Genomic DNA, 26,105 nt, shown 5'->3' with positions numbered 1-26,105 from the left:
GATTCTAACTGAGAGCATTCTAGTATTGTTTTAACTTTGGAAATCAGTACTACATATTAGGTACAATATATTATTCAATAGAAAATTGACCCTGTAATAATAAATAGGAAATCTGCATGAATTAAAATATATTTAAGTGTATTTCACGACGGAACTAGGCCGCCCCCCCCCCACAGACACATACGCTAGTCTGAAAAAAAAAAGGAATGAAATTTAAAGAAAATTATAACTTCAAAAAACTCTATAGCAAATTGGATTACTTAGCTGAGCAAACTGCATAGTTAAACTAGCTAACATAATCGATTCTTATCGTAGGGCCTCAATCTGAAACAAAACAGAAAGCGTAAAAGGATGTCATTTAAAAACGCATAATGTCAAAGAAATTGGGGAAAAAATAAGGAGAAATCGAAATCAATGGCAAAACTAAAACTGTACATGTTTTGGTTTTGTTTTTTTTTTTTTTAACTTTTGAAACCAGTACTATATATCAGGTACAATTTATAATATCCAATAGTGAATTGGCTTATAATAACAAATATGAAATCGGTATGAATTAAAATATATTTAAGCATATTTCACGACTTACAAGGGCGGGCATCCTCTACTAGTATATCTTTAAGCTATATTTAATGTTAAGTTATATTTAATGTTAAGTTATATTTAATGTTAAGTTATATTTAATGTTAAGTTATATTTAATGTTAAGCTATAATTAATGTTAAGTTATATTTAATGTTAAGTTATATTTAATGTTAAGTTATATTTAATGTTAAGCTATATTTAATGTTAAGTTATATTTAATGTTAAGTTATATTTAATGTTAGGTTATATTTAATGTTAAGCTATATTTAATGTTAAGTTATATTTAATGTTAAGCTATATTTAATGTTAAGTTATATTTAATGTTAAGTTATATTTAATGTTAAGTTATATTTAATGTTAAGCTATATTTAATGTTAAGTTATATTTAATGTTAAGTTATATTTAATGTTAAGTTATATTTAATGTTAAGTTATATTTAATGTTTAGTTATATTTAAAGGAATCTGCTCTGATGAACTCGTTTCACTTGTGCCCTCTCGAAGCACATATCCCCGACAAACCCGCTTAGCAACAAAATCTCACCCCTTCACTGTTGAGATCCCTAAATGCCACAAAACTTTCTATTCTAATAGTTTCTTCCCTCGAACAGCAAGACTTTGGAATTCCCTTCCTGCTACCTGCTTCCCTGACTGTACTGATATGCAGAAGCTTAAACGTAACGTAAATCAACATCTTGTTAATCTTTCCTAGGTGTGGTTCCAAATAGTAGCCCGTTACGTCCAAGTGGCCATATGCCTTGTTAGGGTGAACGTGAGTTCAAAAAAAAAAGCCGGCTATTTCAACAGGCCACTTTTTATGTAAAGTATAAAATTCTATGTCATTTTATATTGCTCAGCATGTGTTGTTTGCTCAACCCTAGCAATTCGTGTTTATTTTCGATTCTATTTAAGGACTTTTGCTTTAGTAATTATGTTTGTTTAAATTGCACTTTTTGTGTCATCCACCATGTTTTAGTGGAGCAGGTTATCTCAATATTCTGTAAGAATCTTTCACTTTGTGATACAAGCACCAAGCGAAAGCTTAACCATTACTCCTGATCTTAAATGGAACACGTACATCAAATCTGTTGCCAAGGCCGCTGGAAAAATGGTGGGATCTTTCTATCGATCGGGTAGATATCTCACTGCTGATGCAATTCTCTATCTATCTAAGAGCCATATTCGTCCAAGGATGGAATAATGTTGCCACTTGTGGGCAGGAGCTGCTAGAAAGGACTTGTCCTGCCTTGATAGAGTTCAAAATAGACTTCGTAGCCTCGTAGGAGATGTCCTTTTCTCTTCCCTGCAACCTCTGTCTCACAGAAGAGATGTTGCGAGTTTGTCTCTGATGTATCGTTATTTTCATGGAAAGTGTTCGACTGAGCTTCAGTCTATGGTCCCCCCCTCACCTAACTTTCACAAGAAACACTCATCTAGCTGAAAACACTATCAATAATTCCCCCCACTCTTTATCTGTGCCTAAACCTAAACATAGATTCCATGAACAAAGCGTCTTTCTTAGAAATGCACGCCTGTGGAATTGTCTTCCGTTTTCCTGCTTTCCGGCTAACTACAATATGGTTGTGTTCAAGTCTAACGAAAATAAGTTCTTGATGAGCCGTTCCATATAAGTTATCAAATTTACCGAATTTTCATTACTAATGATTACTATATTGTCCAATTTCTACTGTACACTCTTTAACCCTTATCCTTGAGTGGCTTCTTGGCCTTGATAATGTGGTGATGCCTGTGTAAAAAAAAAAAATTTGCCCCACTCTTTCTTGTAGCTTGTTCTTTTACAAACGTTCCCTGATAAACTACGTGTTTATTTATATAAATGCCGTCGTCTCCTTACCAATCCCGTTTTCGCTTTCCCTTATCTCCGTTTACTGTCGACCTTCGTGGGAACCCAAAGAAAAATCGATTTAAAAATAAGCTATTAAAAATTCACAGAAAAAAAAACAAAAAACACTACGAATAAATTTCCTTTCTTTCTTTGTGTATTTAAAGCCAATAAGGTCAAACTAATTTCGATAGAAATTAAAATAAAAATGTCTTTTAGAGGTGACAGAATTTAAATAAAAAAATAAATCACAGATAAATATTTTTATTATACAAATAAGTGGTTTATTCCAAAAGTGAATTTTTGGCATTTGTAATTTAAATAAAATTTCGGGCATATAGCCCCCGCTGCTCATATTCATATGGCATAATCTAAAGGTTCAATTTTCACAAATTCTACACATTAAATTAGGGCGAAACGCGTTGAATGTTGTCTTCCAAGCGGTCTATTGTGTCTAGTTTATCAGCGTAGACATATGATTTTACATATCTCCAAAGAATAGAATGAGGTTAAATCGTACGAACGAGGTGGCCAGTTGACATGTTTATTTCGTGAAATTAATCGTTCATCAAATGTTTCTCTCGGTAAATTGATCGTATCATTTTCAATTTGCAAACGCTGCTCGAGTGGCGATCCCTACATGATGAATTGCCAAGCCAAACTGAACTCGAAATAACCGGAAGTTGCTAAATTTGCAATTAGAGAAAATAGATTTATCAATTTAAAGTTCGCCCCCCTCCCCCAAAAAAAACAAGCTGCATTAATAGCTTGAGTAAAGCGGTTTATGATATTCAAACACTTGGGCATTTTCTATTAGAATACGTCGTATCTTGAAAATAAAACAAGTCATGCATTCTCGAATTCAGAAACAGAATGCTATTCCATTGAGCTTATTTCTTCTGATGACATCAGTTAAGTAGGCAAACAAGGTTTTGAATTGAGCGGCGGGAACACTGCGTATATATGGGCATGACGATAGTCCTTTTTGTCTAAAATTATTTCATCACTGACATAGTAAATTCTCATGGATGGTTCTGGTCTTGAGGAGAAATCAACTCTGAAATTTCTTGCTCTTTCTTTCTCATCAAATCTTTTCTAGGGTTAATATATTAGATGCAGTGCTCTTCCTGCTTCTCAGTCCTGGATATGACCTTAAACTATATCCGATGGTGAGGCCCGAGCTTGCAGGCTTTGAATAGTGTGGAGCCACCCTTTAATTGCTATTGCTCCCAGGTCCACTCTGACCCGGAGTGGTAGTACCTGTTAGGGTCCCAACTATGGGTTAAATAGAAACCGACTTGAAAAAAAAAACAAAAAAAACAGATATATTCTATTTAAAAAAATTTCTTCAAAATAACTGGATTTGTCATTAAATAACCTGAAAAAGGTTGATATGCCGTAAAACAAAAGCAACCAACCAACCAACTTTCTGCTTCTCGTGAAGTCGGTTCTCGTTATCGCTCAAAACACTTTCTCACACCTAAGGCTAGTCTCTATCTCTCCAAATCTATTATTAGACTACGTGTGGAGTATGCTTGCCATATTTGGACTGGTGAATCTTTTTAAGATTCTAGCCGTCTCTTTAAGTGCAGTTGTGTGAATCTCTTTGCGCTTGGTTCATCGGGTATATTTGCCAGGTAGTTTTTGAAATTCTTTTTCTTGGGTTCAGCAGCTCCTATACTTAGTGGAATAATGGCAATCTTCCTAGTATTCCAATCTCTTTCCATGTCGTACATAAGTCCTTGGTATTTCGATATCAAGTCACTCTCAGCTCTGTGTGTGTATGTGTGTGTGTGTATGCGTGTGTGTGTGTGTGTGTGTGTTTTATAGTAAGCCCATACTTTATACACTATTAACTTCTCCATTTCTCTTTCATCAACGCGTTAACAAAGATAATCAATAAAGTTGTTTGAAATGTTAGAGTGAAAACTTTGGCTTTCTATTCAACACATTTGTTTCTAATATTATATTTACGTACTTTTAGCTTTTAATAAGTTCGTTTTTTGTTGTTTTTTTAAGGGGTTTTTAAAACTGACATCGATAAGAACGTCGGATCCAAAGTGCTCATTCTGAATCTGCGTTTAGTTTGACTCTTAGATAAACCGTCGAACTGTGATGCCGCGACACATACATAGAAAGCTTCGACAACAACTTTGCTTTATATAAATACTAGCAGGCTGCTCGGCATTGCCCGGTCGTAAAATAAGCTTAAAAATGATATTTTGATTAATACAGATTTCGCATTCCTTATTATATTATATTATATTGGACTCAATATATATTAATGATTTAAAAAAAATTTTTTTTAAATGACTTGTGCGTCACCACCGAGAATCGAAACCAAAACTTACGATTTATTTTTTCCTTTGAAAATGCCTGACCTATGAAGACGCTTTTTCTGCAAGACTAAAAATTAAAACATTAACCAATAGCTACTACGTTACGCATGCATATTCGGAATGCTCTCTTTTGACCTTCGCCTGGCAAATTCCATTTTTTTTTAATTTTCACACTTTTGTATTGATTTTCCCCGGCTAAACCCCAAATATAAAATTTCGCATGGGTTAGAATACCCTATATATGAAGTTTCATATCTGTAGACCAAAAACTGACAGAGAGTAAGAAAAACATTTTAAACAAATATATATATATATATATATATATATATATATATATATATATATATATATATATATATATATATATACACACACACGCATGCATAAATATATACAGAAAAGGTGTTATGTTTACTATAACCTTTTTACGCAAATATTACGCAAGTATAAATCATGTAGAATATCTGCATGAATATAATTGCATGTAATAGTTAACTTAAGATGATCATCTGATAAGAAAATCGAAAAAAAAACTAATAGGGAATTAATTAAAATGAATATTTAAAAGAATATCTAAATTGGCTAGATCTTTTGCTGGTGAATGCAATTCCACGATTCATATATAACAAAGTTGTATTTTCTTTTTAAGTAAATATTATAAAGGGGTTTTTAATGAATATCAATGCACAAAAAAATTATAGGAGTTATAGAAGATATACAAGAAGAAAATACACGCTGGTCTTTATTATATAGTGAGTGATGTCTTTCCTTTCCGCCTTACCGGTGCAGCTGCTTGGTTGACTCCAGTAAGGGAAGTAAGGCACATCTCGGATTTAACATCAAAATAAAACTGTTTAAAGATGCATTCGCTCGGCTTGGCGACCTTCATGATCGCCGTGTGCAGTTCAGACGTGAGATTTATAGCTTTCCGACCTGAGATGAAAATAAAATAACATCAGTCAGTTTTAATTGGCAAAACAATTGCAAATTACGACAATAAAGACAGAAGATATTGCATCAACTGCTGTTAGCGGCAAGAAAACAATGGTAAACCGTTGTTGTAGGAATGCAATCTGATTTGCAATGGGGTTTGAAAGAGGTGGGGGATTCTGAAATTCTTGGAAGACTTGTTGTTACTCAGATTCCTCGTGAACAAATAATAATAAAAAATAATAGTAATAATGATAGTGTAGAAATGTTACAATAAAGTTACATTTTATATCCGTTGGAATTACGCAATCAATATTATTGGCAAAAAATAAAAAAACAAAAAAAATAAAAACAAAGTACAACGAGGCATCATAAAAAACGACAGAAGATATTGCAATTATAAACCGCCCGAATGTTTGTCTAAGACGACGTTAAAGCTGGATGTGGTAGATCATCAGCACAATATCGTCTCCTACGCTTTTCCAAGATGAAAACTATAATGGAACGTAATCTGCATATAGTCGTAGAGACCATAACTAGGTGTTGCATAACGGCATCAGGAATTTCTGGAAACACGTTTCCTCACTTCCAGCGCAAAGCATTGCGCACTTTCCAGACAATCAATCGCAGCACATGTGTGCCGTCCCTCAATCGTTCTGGATCCTTATATTCCAGCTCAAACTAAACCAATCGCTATCTAATATGACACGTGCGCACGGCATCTTCATTGACAAGGATATCGTCAATGTAATTCGATGTTCTGCGATCCATAGGCTCCCTTTGTGATAGTACCGTGCTGAAAATGGTCTTTATAATAAGAGAAAACACGTTCAATCCAAAGCTGTGGTCAAATTGGGCTAAAAAAAAAAAAGTGAGAGAAAATATACTGCAATCATATGCACGTCTTTTCACCAGGTCTCGTCCCTTTCGTGCTAACTACGTATCTTTATAATGTCTTTTTAAAGCTGCTGATTCGTGGATATACACGGCTACACCTACAGCTAACCTACACTACACGGCTAATCACACAACTAGCCTACACCATACGGTTAAGCACACAACTAGCCTACACTATACGGTTAAGCATACAACTAGCCTACACCATACGGTTAAGCACACAACTAGCCTACACTATACGGTTAAGCACACAACTAGCCTACACCATACGGTTAAGCACACAACTAGCCTACACTATACGGTTAAGCACACAGCTAGCCTACACCATACGGTTAAGCACACAACTAGCCTACACTATACGGTTAAGCACACAACTAGCCTACACCATACGGTTAAGCACACAACTAGCCTACACTATACGGTTAAGCACACAGCTAGCCTACACTATACGGTTAAGCACACAACTAGCCTACACTATACGGTTAAGCACACAACTAGCCTACACCATACAGTTAAGCACACAACTAGCCTACACCATACGGTTAAGCACACAACTAGCCTACACCATACGGTTAAGCACACAACTAGCCTACACTATACAGTTAAGCACACAACTAGCCTACACTATACGGTTAAGCACACAATTAGCCTACACTATATGGTTAAGCACACAACTAGCCTACACCATACGGTTAAGCACACAGCTAGCCTACACTATACGGTTAAGCACACAACTAGCCTACACCATACGGTTAAGCACACAACTAGCCTACACCATACGGTTAAGCACACAACTAGCCTACACCATACGGTTAAGCACACAACTAGCCTACACCATACGGTTAAGCACACAACTAGCCTACAATATACGGTTAAGCACACAATTAGCCTACACCATACGGTTAAGCACACAATTAGCCTACACCATACGGTTAAGCACACAACTAGCCTACACCATACGGTTAAGCACACAATTAGCCTACACCATACGGTTAAGCACACAACTAGCCTACACTATACGGTTAAGCACACAACTAGCCTACACCATACGGTTAAGCCCACAACTAGCCTAAACCATACGGTTAACACACAACTATCCTATACTATACGGTTAAGCACACAACTAGCATACACCATACGGTTAAGCACACAACTAGCCTACACTATACGGTTAAGCACACAACTAGCCTACACCATACGGTTAAGCACACAACTAGCCTACACTATACGGTTAAGCACACAACTAGCCTACACCATACGGTTAAGCACACAATTAGCCTACACTATACAGTTAAGCACACAACTAGCCCACACCATACGGTTAAGCACACAACTAGCCTACACTATACGGTTAAGCACACAACTAGCCTACACTATACGGTTAAGCACACAACTAGCCCACACCATACGGTTAAGCACACAACTAGCCTACACTATATGGTTAAGCACACAACTAGCCTACACTATACGGTTAAGCACACAGCTAACCTATACTACACGGCTAAGCACGCAATTAGCCTACACTACATGGTTAAAAACACAGCTAACCCACACTACGTGGCTAGACACTGATAGCACTCACTACTCGGCTAGACACAGCCAGCACGCACTCAAAAGTGACTACTTTTTTTTTATATATAAAAGCCATCCGAATCGCATTTCTTCATTTAAAAGCGACTTTTTTGTTTCAGAAAACACAACTAGACCACAATAAAATTTCTCATTCAACAGCGACGATTTTTTCTAGAAAATCCCACCGAGTCGCATTATACTCTTCCCCATAACCTGACGACCGTATTTCTAAAAAAAAATCTAACTTGACGGTATTTCTTAAAAATCCGACTCGAATTTACTATTCTCCATAACTTCATAATTTGACGACAGTATTTCTCAATATCATTCCGTTGTTCTTCCGAAAGCGACCGACATATTTCCCGAGCCGCACTTTTCAATCAGCGTTGCAGAACTCGCTCCACCTTGGTTATTTCGCACAGCTCACAAGTCAACTCTCGACCTTCAAACAATTCCATTATTGGAGTATCGGTTGCTGAATTCGGAAAGCCGAATGTCAAATTTTCTTAACGCCAGAGTTCTAATAAGACCTAAATAGCTTGCGATCAAATTAGGATAATATATATATATATATATATATATATATATATATATATATATATATATGCATATACATGTATATATATATGCATATACATATATATATACATATACATATATATATGCATATACATATATATATATATGCATATACATATATATAAATATATATGCATATACATATATATAAATATATATGCATATAGATATATATGCATATACATATATATGTATATACATATATATGCATATAAATATACATGCATATATATGCATATACATATACATACATATATATATGCATATACATATACATACATATATATACATATATATATGCATATACATATATATGTATATACATATACATACATATATATGCATATACATACACATATATGCATATACATATATATGCATATACATACATATACATACACACACACACACAAATATATATATATATATATATATATATATATATATATATATATATATACGAGTCACATATGGTATGCTATCGACATACAATTCTTTGAACGAGTGACCTGACCTACTAGTAGCCATTGACATAATGTAGCTATTGACATAAGGTGTCTTTCTTCGTTAGCGACCTTTTAATAACAATTCTTTGAGTGAGTCACATATGATCTGCCATAGACATTCTTTGAACGAGTCACATATGAGTAGCTATTGACATAACGTATTGTTGTTTGGTCAGTGCTCTTTGTACAACACTGCGAGACATATATGGTATGCTATAGACATACAATTCTTTGAACGAGTCACCTACATAAATATGTTTTTTGTTTTTTGTTTTTGTTTTTTGTTTGTTTGTTTTTTTTTTGTTTTTGTTTTTTTTTGTTTTGTTTTTTTGTCAGCGACCTTTTTATAATAATTCTATACGAGTTGCTATTGACATAGCGTGTTTTTTCTTCTTATCAATCTTTGATGGCATGCGGCATAACCAAGGGATGAGCCCTTGGGAAATTGTTTGATGTTATTGCCCGACCATAGTCGTCTTCTTTTTTAGGCGGCGTGTCCACACACGGTGTAACTAAGGGAAAGGAGTCTCTGGGAATTTTTTTCTCTTTTTTTTTTTTTTTTTTTTTTTCGTCGCTCCATTGTTAATAAGGCGTCATCGATTGGGCGTGCCCGTATTTCTTTCTATATATTGTTATTGTTAAACACACCCGGCCCCATACGGTGTATCAGTTGAGTGGTTGAGTCGCTGACTGAGCCATTTCTTCCTGTCGGTGCAAAGATGAAGACGATCATGGTGTTGCTCCTGTTAGGACTTCTATGGACATCTACTGTGCTGCTTGTGAGAAGGGGTGCCATTTTCAGGAAAACTATCGAGGTAATAATCACAGTGAATGATTTGCAGTCCTATAGGGAATTAATTAGCGCTCATCGGGGGGGGGGGAATTGATCAGTTTGATGTGTTAAAAAGACAATTAGTTAGTACATATGAGCAAGTGAGGCAATATATGCAGATATTGAGTTCCTTAGAGGGCGAGACGCGCATTTTAAACGCCGCTTGACCGATCTAAGGAACCATTATCAGAGATTTAGGAACCTGGAACCCAGGCCTAATAGAGCGGTTATACCTATAATAGGTAAAGCTTTGGAGGCATTATTCTGAGTAGTTACGGAAGAGCACCTCGAGTAAATAAAGGCACGAATAGAGCAATTAGAGCGAGGACAGAAAACGTTAAGACAAATTACCAAGGAGGGGTTTTCGATATTAAATATCACTAGAGTAAAAATGCAAAAAAATAGAGAAAGCTTTAATGATATTACCAATCAATTAGAAGCTTTGCTTGACGAATTGTGGAATGTGTCTAGTCGAATCGAAACTGGGTTTTCGAGAGGGGAAGCTTTCCTACAGAGATATTTACAATTAATGCATATGCGGACCGAGCAGTCATTGGTCGAGTGGACCACCCATATAGGGGCCCAATTGGACGCCCTAGCGTTGGGACATTTGTCCCCCAGTGTAATAAGCTCGGATCAGCTGCGAAATGTTTTGGAGGATATAAGACAAAAATTACCATCGCGTCTACAACTTCCAGTTAGCCCCGAGGAAGGGTTGTGGGAATATTATTACACCCTGGGGTGTAGTGCGCGGTAAGAAGCTGAAAAAATACTAGTGTTTGTGTCTGTACCCCTCTGGGATCGAGGAATCAAGTACGAGGTTTATCAAGTTATCACTTCACCCGTTCCCTATCCGCTGGGCACACCCAAGTTGGGGTTGGTAGCCAATTACAGGATGGAGTCAGAATATGTAGCGTTTAATATGACCAGGGATAGAATTATGCTATTGAATCAGCGAGAGGCAGGAGAATGCCGGATCAATGGCCTTGGAATTTGCCGGTCACAAAATCCGTTGTATGTAACTGGAGATCATGAGTTGCGTCTGTTGGGATTGTTTCAGGAGGATGAGAGAGTGATAAATCTGCAAGGTTGCGGTGGCAAGTGAGAGTCTTTTGCCACTGGCTGTAAGAGTAGCCAAAGGCACCTGGTTGGTATCAACGCAACAGAAGGTAGGATTGTCCAAGGTATGCGGTAACACGGATGCTGAGATAATTAAGGTGAGTCCGCCTTTAACTATGGTAGAACTGGACTGGGGATGTGAAGTCTGGGGAAAGGGCATAGGGTTACCTGCGTATTATCAAGTTGAGGAACGGTATTTATTAAAAACACTTGAAGTAGATTGGGCGAATATCTAATTGAATAACCCTACTAACCTCTGGGATCCCTTATCCGTCGTTCACTGCCGCGTATCCGACTTAGGTTACCAAAAGCTCTGGGAAGAGTTAGACGAATAGATTTAAGTGAATTGCAGACCCGATTAGACGGTCTGGAGAATACGGAATCTAGGGATAGACTTCATAAGGTGATGATAAGTGTGCTGTTGAGGGCGATTATATGGTGTATAAAAAGAACGAATATGAAGAGGAAACGAGGCGATAAGCATCCCAAGGCTAGTTTCACAGATGGCAAGAGAGACTCTGGTCTAAAACCGCCTGTAATTCCGGAGAATGCGATTCCTGATACTGATACAAACGAGACCAATGTGCATCCCGAAAACCTTCCCGATGCTGAGATCCAGAAAAACTGAAGACGACGCGAAGATTTCTCTTCTTTTCTTTTCTTTATTTTTCTCTCAGTTTTTTTTTTTTTTTTTTTTTTCGAAATTCTTGCAGGACGCTGAGCTGTGAATCGTCAAAAGAAATCCCAACGGTAGCTTGAATGAGGTGAGAAGTCCTCAGCTCAAAGAAATTCTTAGAAGATGCTAAACTGTGGATTATAAGGTGAAGTCTCAACTGCGACTGGTTAAGGTGAGAGAAACCCTCCTAGCTCAATAAAAAGCGGGTCCTACCCTCTATTTAAGAGATTGTGCTGTTAATGACAAATAAGAAAAAAATCTTATGAAGTGTGACTGAAACTCTGTGAAAAGAAAAATCTTGTAAAATGGTGACTGAATTTCTGAAAAAAAAAATATATATATAAAAGGGAAATAACTCTTACAAACCTTTGGAAAACAATTGAGCAACTTTAAAAAAAAAAGCTTTTTTTAAACAGGGGAAATAACTCTTATGAATTAAAAAAAAGAGAGAATGGCAATTTAATTAAGTTGATAATTAAGAAATACAGGATTCACGAACTGAAAAAAAAACTGTGAGTGACATTTATAAATGGTGATTTTTTGAGTTATTATTGTAAATTGTGAAAAAAAAAGAACAAACAAAAACTTGCATACCAAAAGAAAAAGAGACTTAATTACCTGAGTGGGACCGGGGAATTCTGCATTTTATTATCTCTTATGAACTTTGGATTTTCTTTAAACCAGTGAAATAACTTTCTTATGAACTTTGTATTGAAAAAGGGGAGAACCCTGGTTAAAGGGTGGCTATCAGACTTTGTATATGTTAATTTTTCTTGACAGGTAAACCAACGATGGAGAGAGGGAGGTGTGAGAAACCTGGTGGCGAGCTGTGAGAAGTAAATAATTATATATATATATATATATATATATATATATATACATATATATATATATATATATATATATATATATATATATATAATTATTTACTTATTTATAATTATATATATATATATATATATACATATATATATATATATATATATATATAATTATTTACTGTAATAATTATTAACATGAATAGGTTAGCCAAATTAATCATGAGTATGTAACTAGATCACAGTTTTTAGTTGATTTGCGCTTGGAAGTAGGGTCTCCTGAGATTCAGCAAAGACGCGTTAGCCCCACATTTAAGTGCAGTTTGTGCGTTTACCATGGATGTTTTTACAGAGTGGATAAGTTCGTGATAGTCCCTCACTGGGCGCACCTTTGCCTTATTCCGTTACATCATTGTGATCAACGGAATTAAACCCTAGAGAGGTCAAAGCCTTTATTCCGGATATGGGACAAACCAACCCTTATCCATCCATGTGTGAAGCTCCTATTAATACTGTGATCGAATTTTTGCAGCCACTCGATATTTTGGCATTTCATTGCATAATTCTTCAGGTAACAATCATGTGACCACTTCCACATCACGATGAACGCACATCTCCTATGATATAAATTTCGCTAATGAAAATGTCTTTATCGCGTCGATCATCAACAACCGATCATACTCCAGTGGTTTACTACACTCCAGCAGGATATCGATCCTGACAAGGACGTTTCCATCTGTGATAATGATGACCATTCTACAGCCGTAGAATACACAGGGCGTATCTTCAATAGTCATGATGTCCACCATTGTTGTCTTCAAGGATTGGCATCAACTAGCATCTACAGCTCGTGCCGTAACACCAAATACTGCATTCCATAAAAATGGGCAATGTGAAGGGGTGGGGAGACTGGCACTGAAGCTTCGTCTTCAGTCTCGTTTTCCGAACAGGTCTGGACTCAGTATCTAACATTTGTACATTAGTAGCAATGTGTTCCACGTCTTTTGTTATGTGACCTTTACCACCGAATTTGTAGCAATTTACACAGGTGTCAGGGTCCCTTTTGGTATGAACTGCAGCTTTGGTTCCTAGTTGTATGTTCACCACAGATTTAGTTGTTGCAGCCGTCCTTTATAGGAAAGCATGAAGAATCCTGTCACTATCCTAGTTGCCAACCATCAAACACGTTCTATGCATACAATATCTTTCTTAAGATTGAGATTTATTGCTTGGATGGCATACGCAAAATTTGGCCGGTTGTATGTACAGGGAACGAAAAAGCATCTGTAATTAGGCTTAGAAAGGATCGCCGAACCATGTGAAGCACCCACACGATTCTGCTCTCCATTAGATATTAAGCAATTAGAATTGAGGATTCTTTGTTTTGCCAAAAGTGTTTTTTTGCCAAAAATGTGTGTAGAAAACGTGATATAGTCACGTTGGTCGACAGTCCACTTCTGACGTCATAAACAAAGGAGATTTCTCGATATATTGAATCTGTGGGTTCGATGTTAGGAAGTGGATGAGAGAGAGTCAGTTATAGAGAATCAGAAGAGGTCGAGAGGAGAGCCCCTTAGAAACAAAGGGAGGCAAGTAGACCATGTAGATCCAAAGTTTGAATTCCTGATATCACCAATCGGCCGATTGAATAATAAAGAAACCAACTATGTTTGTAACTGTTTGTCTCGTGTCGTCATTCCTTACAACAGAAAAGGCAAATGTGTTTTTTCATCGTCTTGTAACAAACACTTGTATAACCCTTCCAGGTGTTACATGTCCTCCGCACCATCATAAGTGAAGTATCTCTTCCCCTCTATATGTGTTAAGAACTGTTACATCACATATCTCCCAGTCTGATATAAATGTCTCCCTCCATATTTATCATCACAGTCGTCATAATGTACAAAGAACAGTTACAAATGCCTCCCTTAGAACTGTCATCACCATCGTTATTTGTGTATTACGAATACCCGTTATATGTCGCCCGACCCGCATAACAATATAAACGTTGATTTGGTGCCGTGACCAAGAACGTGAATACAAAAAAAAAAAAAAAACAGTTGTTAGTATTTTTCGACTGTTAAGTTAATTGGTCTGTAGTTTTGCGTTGGATGGTGATGTTCGCCCTGCGAGAGTATTAGATTCGAAGTTTTTATAATGATCAGAAGAGTCCTTTCAAGCCTTTACTCTGCAATGAGTACTTACCAGCCTTTCCTTTTTGGATCGATAGTTAAAGGATCCACAAACTTCCTTTTTCTTTTCGATCAGCGACGTTCTGGAGCTGATTGGGGTAGTTTGCTATCGAATGTGTCATATATCGTCTCAATAGCGTCTTGTTGTTGCTGTTGTTGTTGTTGTTGTTCTTCTTCTTCTTCTTCTTCTTCTTCTTCATGAAGTGCCTAGTTGAGATCCTCCAACAGACGCTTTCTTATTTGGTTAAGGTGTTTTTATGTGTAAATTTAGGACCTTGAATGATGTACGCCATATTTTTTCTGATTCGGATGTCTATTGTGCCCAGTTTCCAGAACGACGTATCGTTTTATTAGTTTTGCAGAAAAAAAAATTTTTTATCCTTGGTCATAAGCGTTTTTTAGGCAGAATAGAGATCCTTCTCAAGTTTGTTTGCTTTGGACAACAGTTTTGTTCAAATATGGGTCTTATTTTTTCACATCTCAAGGATAACGTTCATGATTTAGATGAATAAGAGTAAAATATGAAAAAACAAAAAACTGTTTATAACTAACAAGGTGCGCTGACGTTGCCCGGTCGTGAAATACACTTAAATATATTTTTATTAATGCAGATTTCGTATTTCTTATTACAGAACCAATTATCTAATGAATATTACATTATATCTAATATATAATACTGATTTCAAAATATTTAAAAAAAAAAAAAAATATTCCGTGCCATCAGGTAAAATCAAAAGTAAAACATTTGGCGCTTCAGCAGCATTCCACACAATTTTAGCTCTCGACAGATAGATAAGAAATATTTAAAATAAAACCACTTCAAGCTATGAATGAATTTGAGCATGCGCAAAAGTAATAGAAATATGTCGGCAAGTGGAACATTTTGCATTTCAACTTGTCGACATATTTCTGTACGCGTTATTCATCTATCCAAATGAGAATTTATTCGTTATAAACCATCCTTGGTGTTTTTTTTTTACATAGGAATCACCACTTATCAAGGCTCAGAGACCACTCGAGGATAAGGGTTAAGAGAGTACAGTAGTCAATTGGGCAATATAGTAATCGTTAGTAATGGAAATTTGGTAAATTTGATTAACTTAAGTGAAACAGCTCATCAAGAACTTGTTTACATTGGACTTGAAGACAATCAGATTGTAGTCTGTTGGAAAGTAGGAAAATGGAAGACAATTCCATAGGCGTGCAATTCTAAGAAAGAAGCTTTGTTCATGGAATCTACGTTTAGATTTAGGCACAGATAAAGAGTGGGGGGTGGGAATTATTGATAGTGTTTTCAGCTAGACGAGTGTTTCTTGTGAAAGTTTGGCGAAGGGGGACCATAGATTGAAGCTCAGTCGAGCACTTGCCATGAAAATAACGATTTTTAAGAGTTTATCGGTTAAATATTTTCACACAAACACGCATGCATACTAATTGTCTGTATTTTTGAGATGAGGTGTTTTCATTGTCGGACTGACTTCCTCATCTTGGTTGTTATCGTCACGACGTTTCGGCCGTTTTGCCCTCCGGCCTTCATCAGGTGTTTTTTTGTATCGAACTGGGGAACCGTTTGTTAGGATTCTCGAACCCAACCCTTTATTATTATTACGGGGGTACCGTGTTCGGACTCCAGCCAGGCTCTGGAACATAGTTGCTGATTCTCTGTTTTGAATGTTACTTTTTTACTACCTTCATTCGGGATTGAACTCAGCACCTTTGGGTAACTGTAAACTTTGATACAACGTCTAGGACCACTCGGCCGAAACGTTGTGACGATAACAACCAAGATGAGGAAGTCAGTCCGACAATCCCAATCAACGCATGCATACGTCTACTGTTTTATTTATATAGATTTGAGTTCATGGAGGAGGAGTGCATGATAAAGGTAATTGGTGTTACAAAAAAAAAAAAGAAGAATTTGAAAGTAAAAAATATTCGAAACTTACTTAAGCTTCCCCATCCTGCCACCATACAAAGTGTTCCCGGGGGAAACACGTCGGTTGATTTGGCCATTTCGGACACTTTGATGGTTTCCGAAATAGTAACGGGCGATGATAATCGCAACAGAGCGATGTCGTTGTCTGTAAAAAGAGTGAAACATAAGAGACGCATAACTGATGATTTTAACAGCAAATAAAAAAAATTCTTTTAAGGGCAAAATTAGAATTTGTAACTTGCTATGTGAGGAGAAAAAGCAGATAAGACACACCTCACTTCTCTTTGGTAACTTCAAAATATGCCAGAAACCGTAACCATGAAAGCGCTGTAAGTGTTTGTGCATTGTATTTAAACGACTTGCGAGAAATATTTTTACACAAGGAAGTCACCGCTTATTAAAGCCCAAAGGCCATTCGAGGATAAGAGTTAATGAGTATCAGGTAAACGGTTAGACAACACTGCGGTGATCAGTAATGGTAGAAGTTGGGTAGGGTTAAATTATTTAAAAGGACGACTCCACAAGAACTTGTTTACATTAGATTTGAAAAAGACCGTGTTGTAGTAAGCTGGAAGCAACCCCGCGGTATTGTGTTCCACAGACGATGATTTCTATGAAAGAAACTTTGCTCATGTAATCTCGAATTAGTATTAGACACAAAAAAAAGCGTAAGGGAACTTATTGATAGTTGTTGTAGTTAGACGAGTATTTTTTGTGAATGCTTTACAGGGGGGGGCGCATATATTGAAGCTCAATCAAGTCCCTGATTTTCAGATTTAATGGGTTTTTTTCATATTCAATGATTTTTCTCCATATTCATTTTTTTTTTCTTTTTCAGAACAGATGCAACGTTTCATTGACCGACGGAAATATTCGTCTCTGCTCAAAATAATCTACGCAGCGACTAGCCTTTACGAGAACAGTAGCTGCTTAAAAGAAAAAGAAACGCAAGGAAGTAATTCACTTCTAGAAAGCATAAGAGGAGATTGAAGAGTTCTTTTTTCTTTTCTTTTTTCTTTTCGTTTTTTTTTTGTTTTTTTTTTTTGTTTTTTGCAACACATTCTCCGTCACTCATTCGAGGCCGTATAATTGCTTTGGGGACAAGGGTAACATGGAATCCTAGGAGTAGGTTTCTGTTTAAACTGAAAAAGAGAGAAGAAACAACACTTCAAAGCTTTCAGATAAATATTGAGCATTTCGACGAATTCAAGTAGAGCATAAAAGATTTAGCACACCACCATATTCTGAAGATCTCTAGCGATTAGCCGAGTGGTGGTTAGGGCGAGAAGGCGTAGGAACCAAATTATCGGGAATGAGGTTTTCGAGAGCACTTTGGTAGATGATCAGAAGAAATGTTTTTTGTTTTTTTGTTTTTTTCAGAACAGGTACAACGTTTCATTTTCTGACAGAAATATTCGGCCATGCGCAAAACAATCTTGATTCCGTACTCCCATTTTCAATGAAGAAAATAGTTTCCGTAACAAATGTTATTGAATTTGTGGCCTGAAATGCTACCAAATGCAAGACAAGTTACTCTTTTGTGATTAAATTAAAAATTGGTACAAACCTGTTTGTGTACAGCCTGTAGGGTCGCGTGCATCAAAATAATTGAAGAAAAAAAAACAAGAAAATGGCCACTTTTTCTATGTATATGCTTGCGATATTGTCACCTAATATGCAAATGAGATGCTTCCGGTTTGAAATAAAAAGCCTGATTTTTTTCAGGGGCTGCGTTGATTTTGGATTTAGACGTTGGAGTAGCAATTCTTGTCAGCAGTGCGTCGTGTTTATGAGTTTTTGATAACAGAGTTTAGAGTTTTGAAGTGTCGGGTTTTGAAGTAGCGAATTTTGACAGTAGAGCGTAGAGTTTTGGAGTAACGAGTTTTTGGCAGCAATGTCGATTTTAAGTAGTGATTTTTGACAGCAGTGTGTCGAATTTAACCCCGGAAATTGCTACTTGGAAGTGTAGAACAGTTAACACTTAATTGCTTTAACCACAGAATCGAATTTAATTTATATGTAAAGCCATTGTGTGGAATGAGTGTTTGACGGATTTGAGACCAAACAAAATTTAAATAAAAATAAAAACCAATTAATTGTTTTGGAAAGAACTGACGAGGCAAAAACATTCCTGGTCCATTACGGAATAGGTAGAAAAAGAGCGACCAACAAACGAATTCTTGAAGAAAGTTGTGAGCGCGTTTTTGGTTTCCGATAGAATTGTGGTTGGATGACGTAAACAACACGCTTATTTAAACGGGCGCGTTTTGCATAACCGGAAGAGAAGAGTGTCTGGTAGACAGAGAGACACGTAGAGAAGACATAATAGATATGGCACAATAGGCGCAGGTCTAAGACTAGTAGAGAAGACATAATAGATATGGCACAATAGGCGCAGGTCTAAGACTAGTAGAGAAGACATAATAGATATGGCACAATAGGCGCAGGTCTAAGACTAGTAGAGAAGACATAATAGATATGGCACAATAGGCGCAGGTCTAAGACTAGTAGAGAAGACATAATAGATATGGCACAATAGGCGCAGGTCTAAGACTAGTAGAGAAGACATAATAGATATGGCACAATAGGCGCAGGTCTAAGACTAGTTTATTCAAGTGTAAATAAATTTGAACTAAGAAATAAAAGCATCCTTTTTATCACAAAAAGAAACGTCAAGAGAAGCAATTCTTGCGTCGACTGGAGCAAAATCAACAGGTTAAGTTGTCCCTCCGTTATATTAGACATTCCTATTATATATTGGGACCCTGTGCCGGTATGTAGAGATTATATTAGCTAGTACAAATTTCGGAAGTGTTACATTAAGTACCTGTCAGGACGGTCTGGCGGCGAACGGAGATGGAGCCAGTGCACTTGACGTGAGTGATGCGAGTGTTTAGAGGTTAGCTCCCTACACAAATACGTTAAAATCAGGTGTCGATGATTACGTGAGAAATGATCACGTGTTCGAAAATTGCAACAAAGTTTAAGTTGTTTACGGCGAGGAAGCGGCCGGACGAGACGTGCCAATGATGTAGGAATCTGAGAGAAAAATTTGTTAAAATGTGTCCGTTCGGTGACCAGTAAGATACTGTAATAAGCAGGAATTAATTTTAGCCTGTCTTTTATAAGGAACTAGCAGGGGGACCCGAAATTGCTCAGGATTGAATGAGGATCAGCAAATGTTCCACCCTCCTATACTATTTTTTCTCATCGAAATCGGCGAAGTCGCCCATTTTTTAATCAAATCGCTTGATTACCTGCTCTAGTCGAGGATCCAATTTCACATGGCTCCCCATAGTGACTTTGTCAACAATACATTGGAGTAACACCACGGATATAAAGTGGTTTGATTCAAGAGATAACACGACGTATATAATAAATTTTGATTCAAGAGATAACACGATGCGTATAATAAGGTTTGATTCGAGTGATAAAACTACGGATATAATAAGATTGGGTTAAATAGATGTGCATATATGCATAATGTTTGATTCAATATAATTGGCCGCTGGAAAAATGGTGGGATCATTCTGCTGCTCCAGAAGATATCTCACTGCCGATGCAATTTTTACCTTATAAAAGCCAAGTACGTCCTAAGATGAAGTACTGTCGCCACATCTGGTCAAGAGCTGCTCAAAGGACCTATCCTGCCTTGACAGAGTTCAAAATAGACTTCATAGCCTAGTAGGGGACGTTTTTTTTCTCTTCCCTGCAACCTCTTTCCCAAAGAAGAGACGTTGCGAGCCTTCCTCTGCTCTATCGTTATTTTTATGGAAAGTGTTCGTCTGAGCTCCAATCTATACTCTTCTTGCCAAATTTTCACGAAAAATACTCGTCTAGTTGAAACCAGTATCAATAATTTTCCCCATCCTTTATCTGTGCCTAAACCTAAACGTGGATTATATGAACAAAGCTTTTTTCTTAGAACTGCACACCTGTAGAACCCTCTTCCGTTTCCCTGCTTTCCAACTGACTACAATATGGTCATCTTCAAGTCCAATGTGAACAAGTTCTTTATGAGCCATCCCCTTCAGTAATCAATTTACCAAATTTCCACTATTAACGATTATTACGATATTGCCCCATTGAGTTCCGTACACTCATTAACCCTTAACACGAGTGGCCTCCAGGCCTTGATAAGTGGTGACTCCTATGTTAAAAAAAATAGTAACACTACGAATACAATTAGGTTGGGTTCAAAAGGTAACGCTGCGCATATATTAAGGTTTAATTCACGGGAAAACACTTCGCATAAATGTGGGTTTATTCAAAGAATTAACACCACGTGTTTTTGATAATGTGTTTTTATGTGTTTTGGACTTGACGCACTGAGCATACAACTCTCTCGTGTTCTTTATTAATCTTTTACAGTGGTTGCTGGCAGTCCTAACGGCATATGATTTAATTCAAGAGATAACAGTAAGCATATAAATATGGCTTTATTCAAGAGATAATCCTACACATATGGTAAGGCTTGATTCAATAGGTAACACTACGCATATAACATGGTTTTATTCAAGGGATAACAGAACGTATACAAGTTTTTTTTTCTCAGGAGATAACACTACGCACATAAGGTTTGATTCAATAGATAACACTACGTGTATGATATGGTTTTATTCAATACATAATATTACACATATAATATTGTTTGATTCAAGAGATAATATTACGCATATAATATTGTTTGATTCAAGAAAGAACACTATGCATATAATAACGTGATTCAAATGATAACTATGCATATAATAGGATGGTTCAAGAGATAAGACTGAGTATGTAATATAGTTTTATTAAAATATAACACTATTCATATAATATGGTTTAATCTATCTAGCAACATATTTATAAAAGTGAACGTGTCTGTGTGTGTCTGTGTACATTTTCCTACGCAATAACTCTGTCAATTTTCAGTCTATAGACTTGAAATTTGATATACAGGGTATTGAGATTTGGAAAAATCTTTGTGATCGGTTTTCGACCAGAAATTTGGATGTTAAGGGGTCAAAGTTCAACGATTTGACCTTTGATAACTCTACCAAATCCCTCCAACAATTTTGGGTCTAAACACCTGAAATTTTAAATATAGATTCCTTGGACATGGATATAACTAAATAACTTGATTTGAGCCCAAAACAATAAATGTTACTGGGTCATAATATGGGGTTACAGTTTTAAAAAATTGACCGCTTTTTTTTTTTTTTTTTTTTTTTTTTTTTTTGCTCAACATACATCTCCAAACACCTGGGCAACGCCGGAATGAAATGCTAGTACAAGAGAAAACAGAACGCATATAATATGGTTTAATCAACAAGCTAACTCTATGCATATAATAATGTTTTATTCAATAGATAGCCCTATAATGTTACTGTTTGGTTACACTACGCAAATAATAAGTTTTTATTCCGGAGATAAGCCTACGCATATAATAAAATTAGATCGTTACAGCTTGTGTTCATCCTCCATTCTGTACACACTGAGATCTTCCGACCACTCAGTTATCTCAGTTAAGATAAAAACAAAATGTACTAAATCCTTAGATGTATCTCTCCATCGTACAGTATACCGATACTCTATGATTGACTGGGATAGCTTATATATAATCTACTTCTGCGTTCCATGTTTAAAATAAATGTATATGATATAGTATATAATATAGTATATAGTATCAGGCCTGACTGCATGATTAATTATCAGTATAGAGCGCTTCATACCTTCCAAGAAATTCCAGCAAAAACCTAACAGCTAGCCGCTGTTCGCTCCAGACTGTGCCGCTGCCATTGCGCACAGAGATCGCTTTAATCACTGCTTTGATCGAAATAGATTACTGAGATCAACGCCACCGTTAGGACTGCCAGCAACCACTGTGAAAGATTAATAACGAACACAAGAGAGTTATATGCTCAGTGCGTCAAGCTCAAAGTAGCTGAGCAGCAGCTTGGTTCTCATGAGTTTTGGCGAATAACAAACAGGGTTCTGAACCGAAGCGTACCCTCTATCCCAACCATCATCTATGGACCTGAGTTAATCTCTTCAGCATTAGAAAAGCCAAAATTCTTTGTCAAGAACTTTGCAGCAAATTCTACCCTATGCAATCAGGACCGCCTACCCCCGCCCCTCGTATTTCCTGCTCTGTTTGAAAACACGCTATGCGACATACAAATAACTGTGCGTGATATCGCCAAGTTTATCAAAAATCTGGATTCCAGTAAAGCAACTGCCCCCGACAGCATTCCAATTATAGTGCTCAAAAAGCTGCAACCAGAACTAGCTCCCATACTTTCAAAGCTGTTTAAGCGTTGTCTTAAAGACAAATGCATCCCAACAACCAGGTAAACCTCATCAGTATGTCCCATTTTGAAAAAAATTCAGGTGATCGCTCATCTCCCTCTTAATATAGACCAATCAGTCTCCTGTGCGCCAGAAGTTACTGGAATCTGTGTTAAATATCCCTCTTAATACAGACCAATCATTCTTCTGTGCGTCTTGAGTAAGTTGCTGAAATCTATGTTAAATAGAGAAGTAGTCAACCATCTCAGCAAAAATAACCTCGTCAGTGATATGAATTATGGTTTCCGTTCTGCTAGATCTGCAGCAGATATACTAACAGTTATATCTCATATGATTAGCGAATCTATTGACGGAGGCTTCCTTTCTAGGGTAATTGCTCTTGACTTATCATTCGTATAAGTATATATATATATATATATATATATATATATATATATATATATATATATTCGATTGGCAAAATTTTAAAATAATTGTAAAGAAATGAACCATAGCGGAAATTCAGTCGACTAAAATAAGATGGAAAACGGGGTGAGGAAAAAAAATGGGGGAAGTTACATGTAACAAATGTACAATTCAGTAAAATAAATAAGTCGATTAAAAACGAGATCGCTAAAGTACAACCGAAACGCTTTATTCTAAAAAAAAATAAATAAATAAGCGCTAATAAAAGAGCGCTAATATTCTAAATAAAAAAAAATTAAAAAGCGCTAATAAAAAAAGCGCTAATATGTAAAAAAAAAAAAATCATTTTTCAGACATATACCCTTGAAAAGTTAGTCTGGACGAAAAGCGCTTCGGGATTATTTTAGCTATCTCGTCTTTAATCGACTTATTTATTTTACTGAATTGTACATTTGTTACATGTAACTTCCCCCATTTTATTTTATTTTTCCTCGCCCCGTTTTCCATCTTATTTTAGTCGACTGAATTTCCGCTATGGTTCATTTCTTTACAAATATATATATATATATATATATATATATATATATATATATATATATATATATATATATATATATATATATAACACAGATTCCAGTATATATATATATATATATATATATATATATATATATATATAACACAGATTCCAGTATATATATATATATATATATATATATATATATATATATATATATATATATATATTAACACAGATTCCAGTAACTTTTATATATCAGATCTACCTCTGCGTTCCATGTTTAAAAAGGATGTGCCTCTATAGTATCAGAACTGACCGAATGTCTAATTGTAGGTATAGGCTGTTTCATACCCTCAAAAAAAAATCCAGCAAAATCCTAACAGCCAGCCGTGGTTCTCTCCAGAATGTGCTGCTGTCATTACGTACAGAAATCACTTTTTCCATTGCTTCCAACGTAATAGATGTACTGAGACTAAAGCTGCTTTCAGGACTGCCAGCAACCACTGTAAAAAAGTAATAAAGAACGCAAGAGAGTTATATGCTCAGTTCATTAAGTCCAAAGTAGCTGAGCAGCGGCTTTGTTCCCACCAGTTTTGGCAAATAGCAAACAGAATCCTGAACAGAAACGTGTGCTCTATCCCAACTATCATCAATGAATCTGAGGTAATCTCGTCAGCATCAGACAAAGCCAAACTCTTTGCCAAGAACTTTGCAGCTAATTCTACCCTTTGCGATCAAGGCCGCCAACCTCCAATATTTCCTCCTGTATCAGAAAACACGTTATGTGATATACAAATATCTGTACGTGATGTTGCCAAGCTAATTAAAAACCTTGATTCCAGTAAAGCAACCGGTCCTGGTGGTATTCCAATTATAGTACTCGAAAGACTTCAACCAGAACTAGCGCCCATCCTTACAAAACTGTTTAAACGTTGCCTTAAGGAGAATTGCTTCTCATCACCCTGGAAAATCTCATCAGTATGCCCTGTATTTATTTCAGGTGATCGCTCATCTCCCTCTCACTACAGGGCAATAAGTCTCCTGTGCGTCATGAGTGTTGCTGGAATCTGTGTCAAATAGAGAAGTAATCAACCATCTCAGCAAAAATAACCTTCTTAGTGACACACAATATGGTTTCCATTCTGCTAGACCTACAGCAGATGTGCTTACAGTTATATCTCATAGGATTAGCGAATCTCTCGACGGAGGCTTCCTTTCTATGGTAATTGCTCTTTACATATCAAAGGCCTTTGATAGAGTATGGTATAAAGGTCTACTTCACAAGATCTCCAGCTGCGGTATAGCTGGAAATGTCTTCTCAATTATTAAATCATTTCCCTCTGATAGGTTCATAAGAGTAGTGGTTGATGAGCAGAAATCAAAAGCTCTCAGTATTACTGTTGGAGTCACTCAGGCGTCCATCCTAGGCCCAACTATCTTCCTGATCTACATTAATGATCTTCCAAATCACATCCTTACATCATTCGGAGACATTTATGCAGATGACACTACGATCTATGGTAGTATATCTAAGACAGTAAACGACCAAGTTCTCTCTCATTCTCTCTCCTCTGATCTTTAGTATGTGGTACAATGGGGAAAGAGGTGGCTGGTTACTTTTAATGCATCTAAAACCAAGCTTTTATCTGTACATCATCAACGCTCTGATCCAATCTGGCATCAATTGAAATTAATGGCTCTCGTCTTCAGGAGGCCTCAGGTTTTGAAACGCTTCTGGGCTTGACTTTTACTCCTGATCTTAAGTGGAACACATACATTAAATCCGTTGCCAAGGCCGCTGGAAAAATGATGGGATCCTTCTATCGATCCAGTAAATATCTCACTGCTGATGCTATTCTCTATCTACATAAGAGCCAGGTACGTCTAAGTATGAAGTACTGTTGCCACATCTGGGCAGGAGCTGCTAGAAAGGACTTATCCTGCCTTGATAGAGTTCAAAATAGACATCATACCCTCGCAGGGATGTCCTTTTCTCTTCCCTGCAATCTCTTTCTCACAGAGGAAATGTTACGAGTTTGTCTCTGCTTTATCGTTATTTTCATGGCAAGTG

The 26,105-nt window shown here is 36.5% G+C and overlaps 1 protein-coding gene across 1 annotated transcript in view; it reads right to left on the bottom strand.

Annotated features, from left to right (window-relative positions):
• The window catches only part of LOC145242607 (chymotrypsinogen B-like), a 91,680-nt gene that overhangs the window by 11,884 nt on the left and 53,691 nt on the right, over positions 1-26,105 (bottom strand). Inside the window, exons 4-5 of the mRNA XM_080105719.1 lie at positions 16,829-16,963; positions 5,543-5,694 (exon numbers count right to left, since the gene is read on the bottom strand). Coding sequence (XP_079961845.1) covers positions 5,543-5,694; positions 16,829-16,963 — 287 coding nt within the window. The remainder of the gene's footprint in view (positions 1-5,542; positions 5,695-16,828; positions 16,964-26,105) is intronic.

This window comes from Euprymna scolopes, chromosome 21 (assembly GCF_053919585.1).
Source record: "Euprymna scolopes isolate OS-2025 chromosome 21, ASM5391958v1, whole genome shotgun sequence".
Lineage (NCBI taxonomy): Eukaryota > Metazoa > Mollusca > Cephalopoda > Sepiida > Sepiolidae > Euprymna > Euprymna scolopes.
Note: the sequence above shows the minus strand (reverse complement) of the source record. Positions and strands in the feature narration are given on the sequence as shown.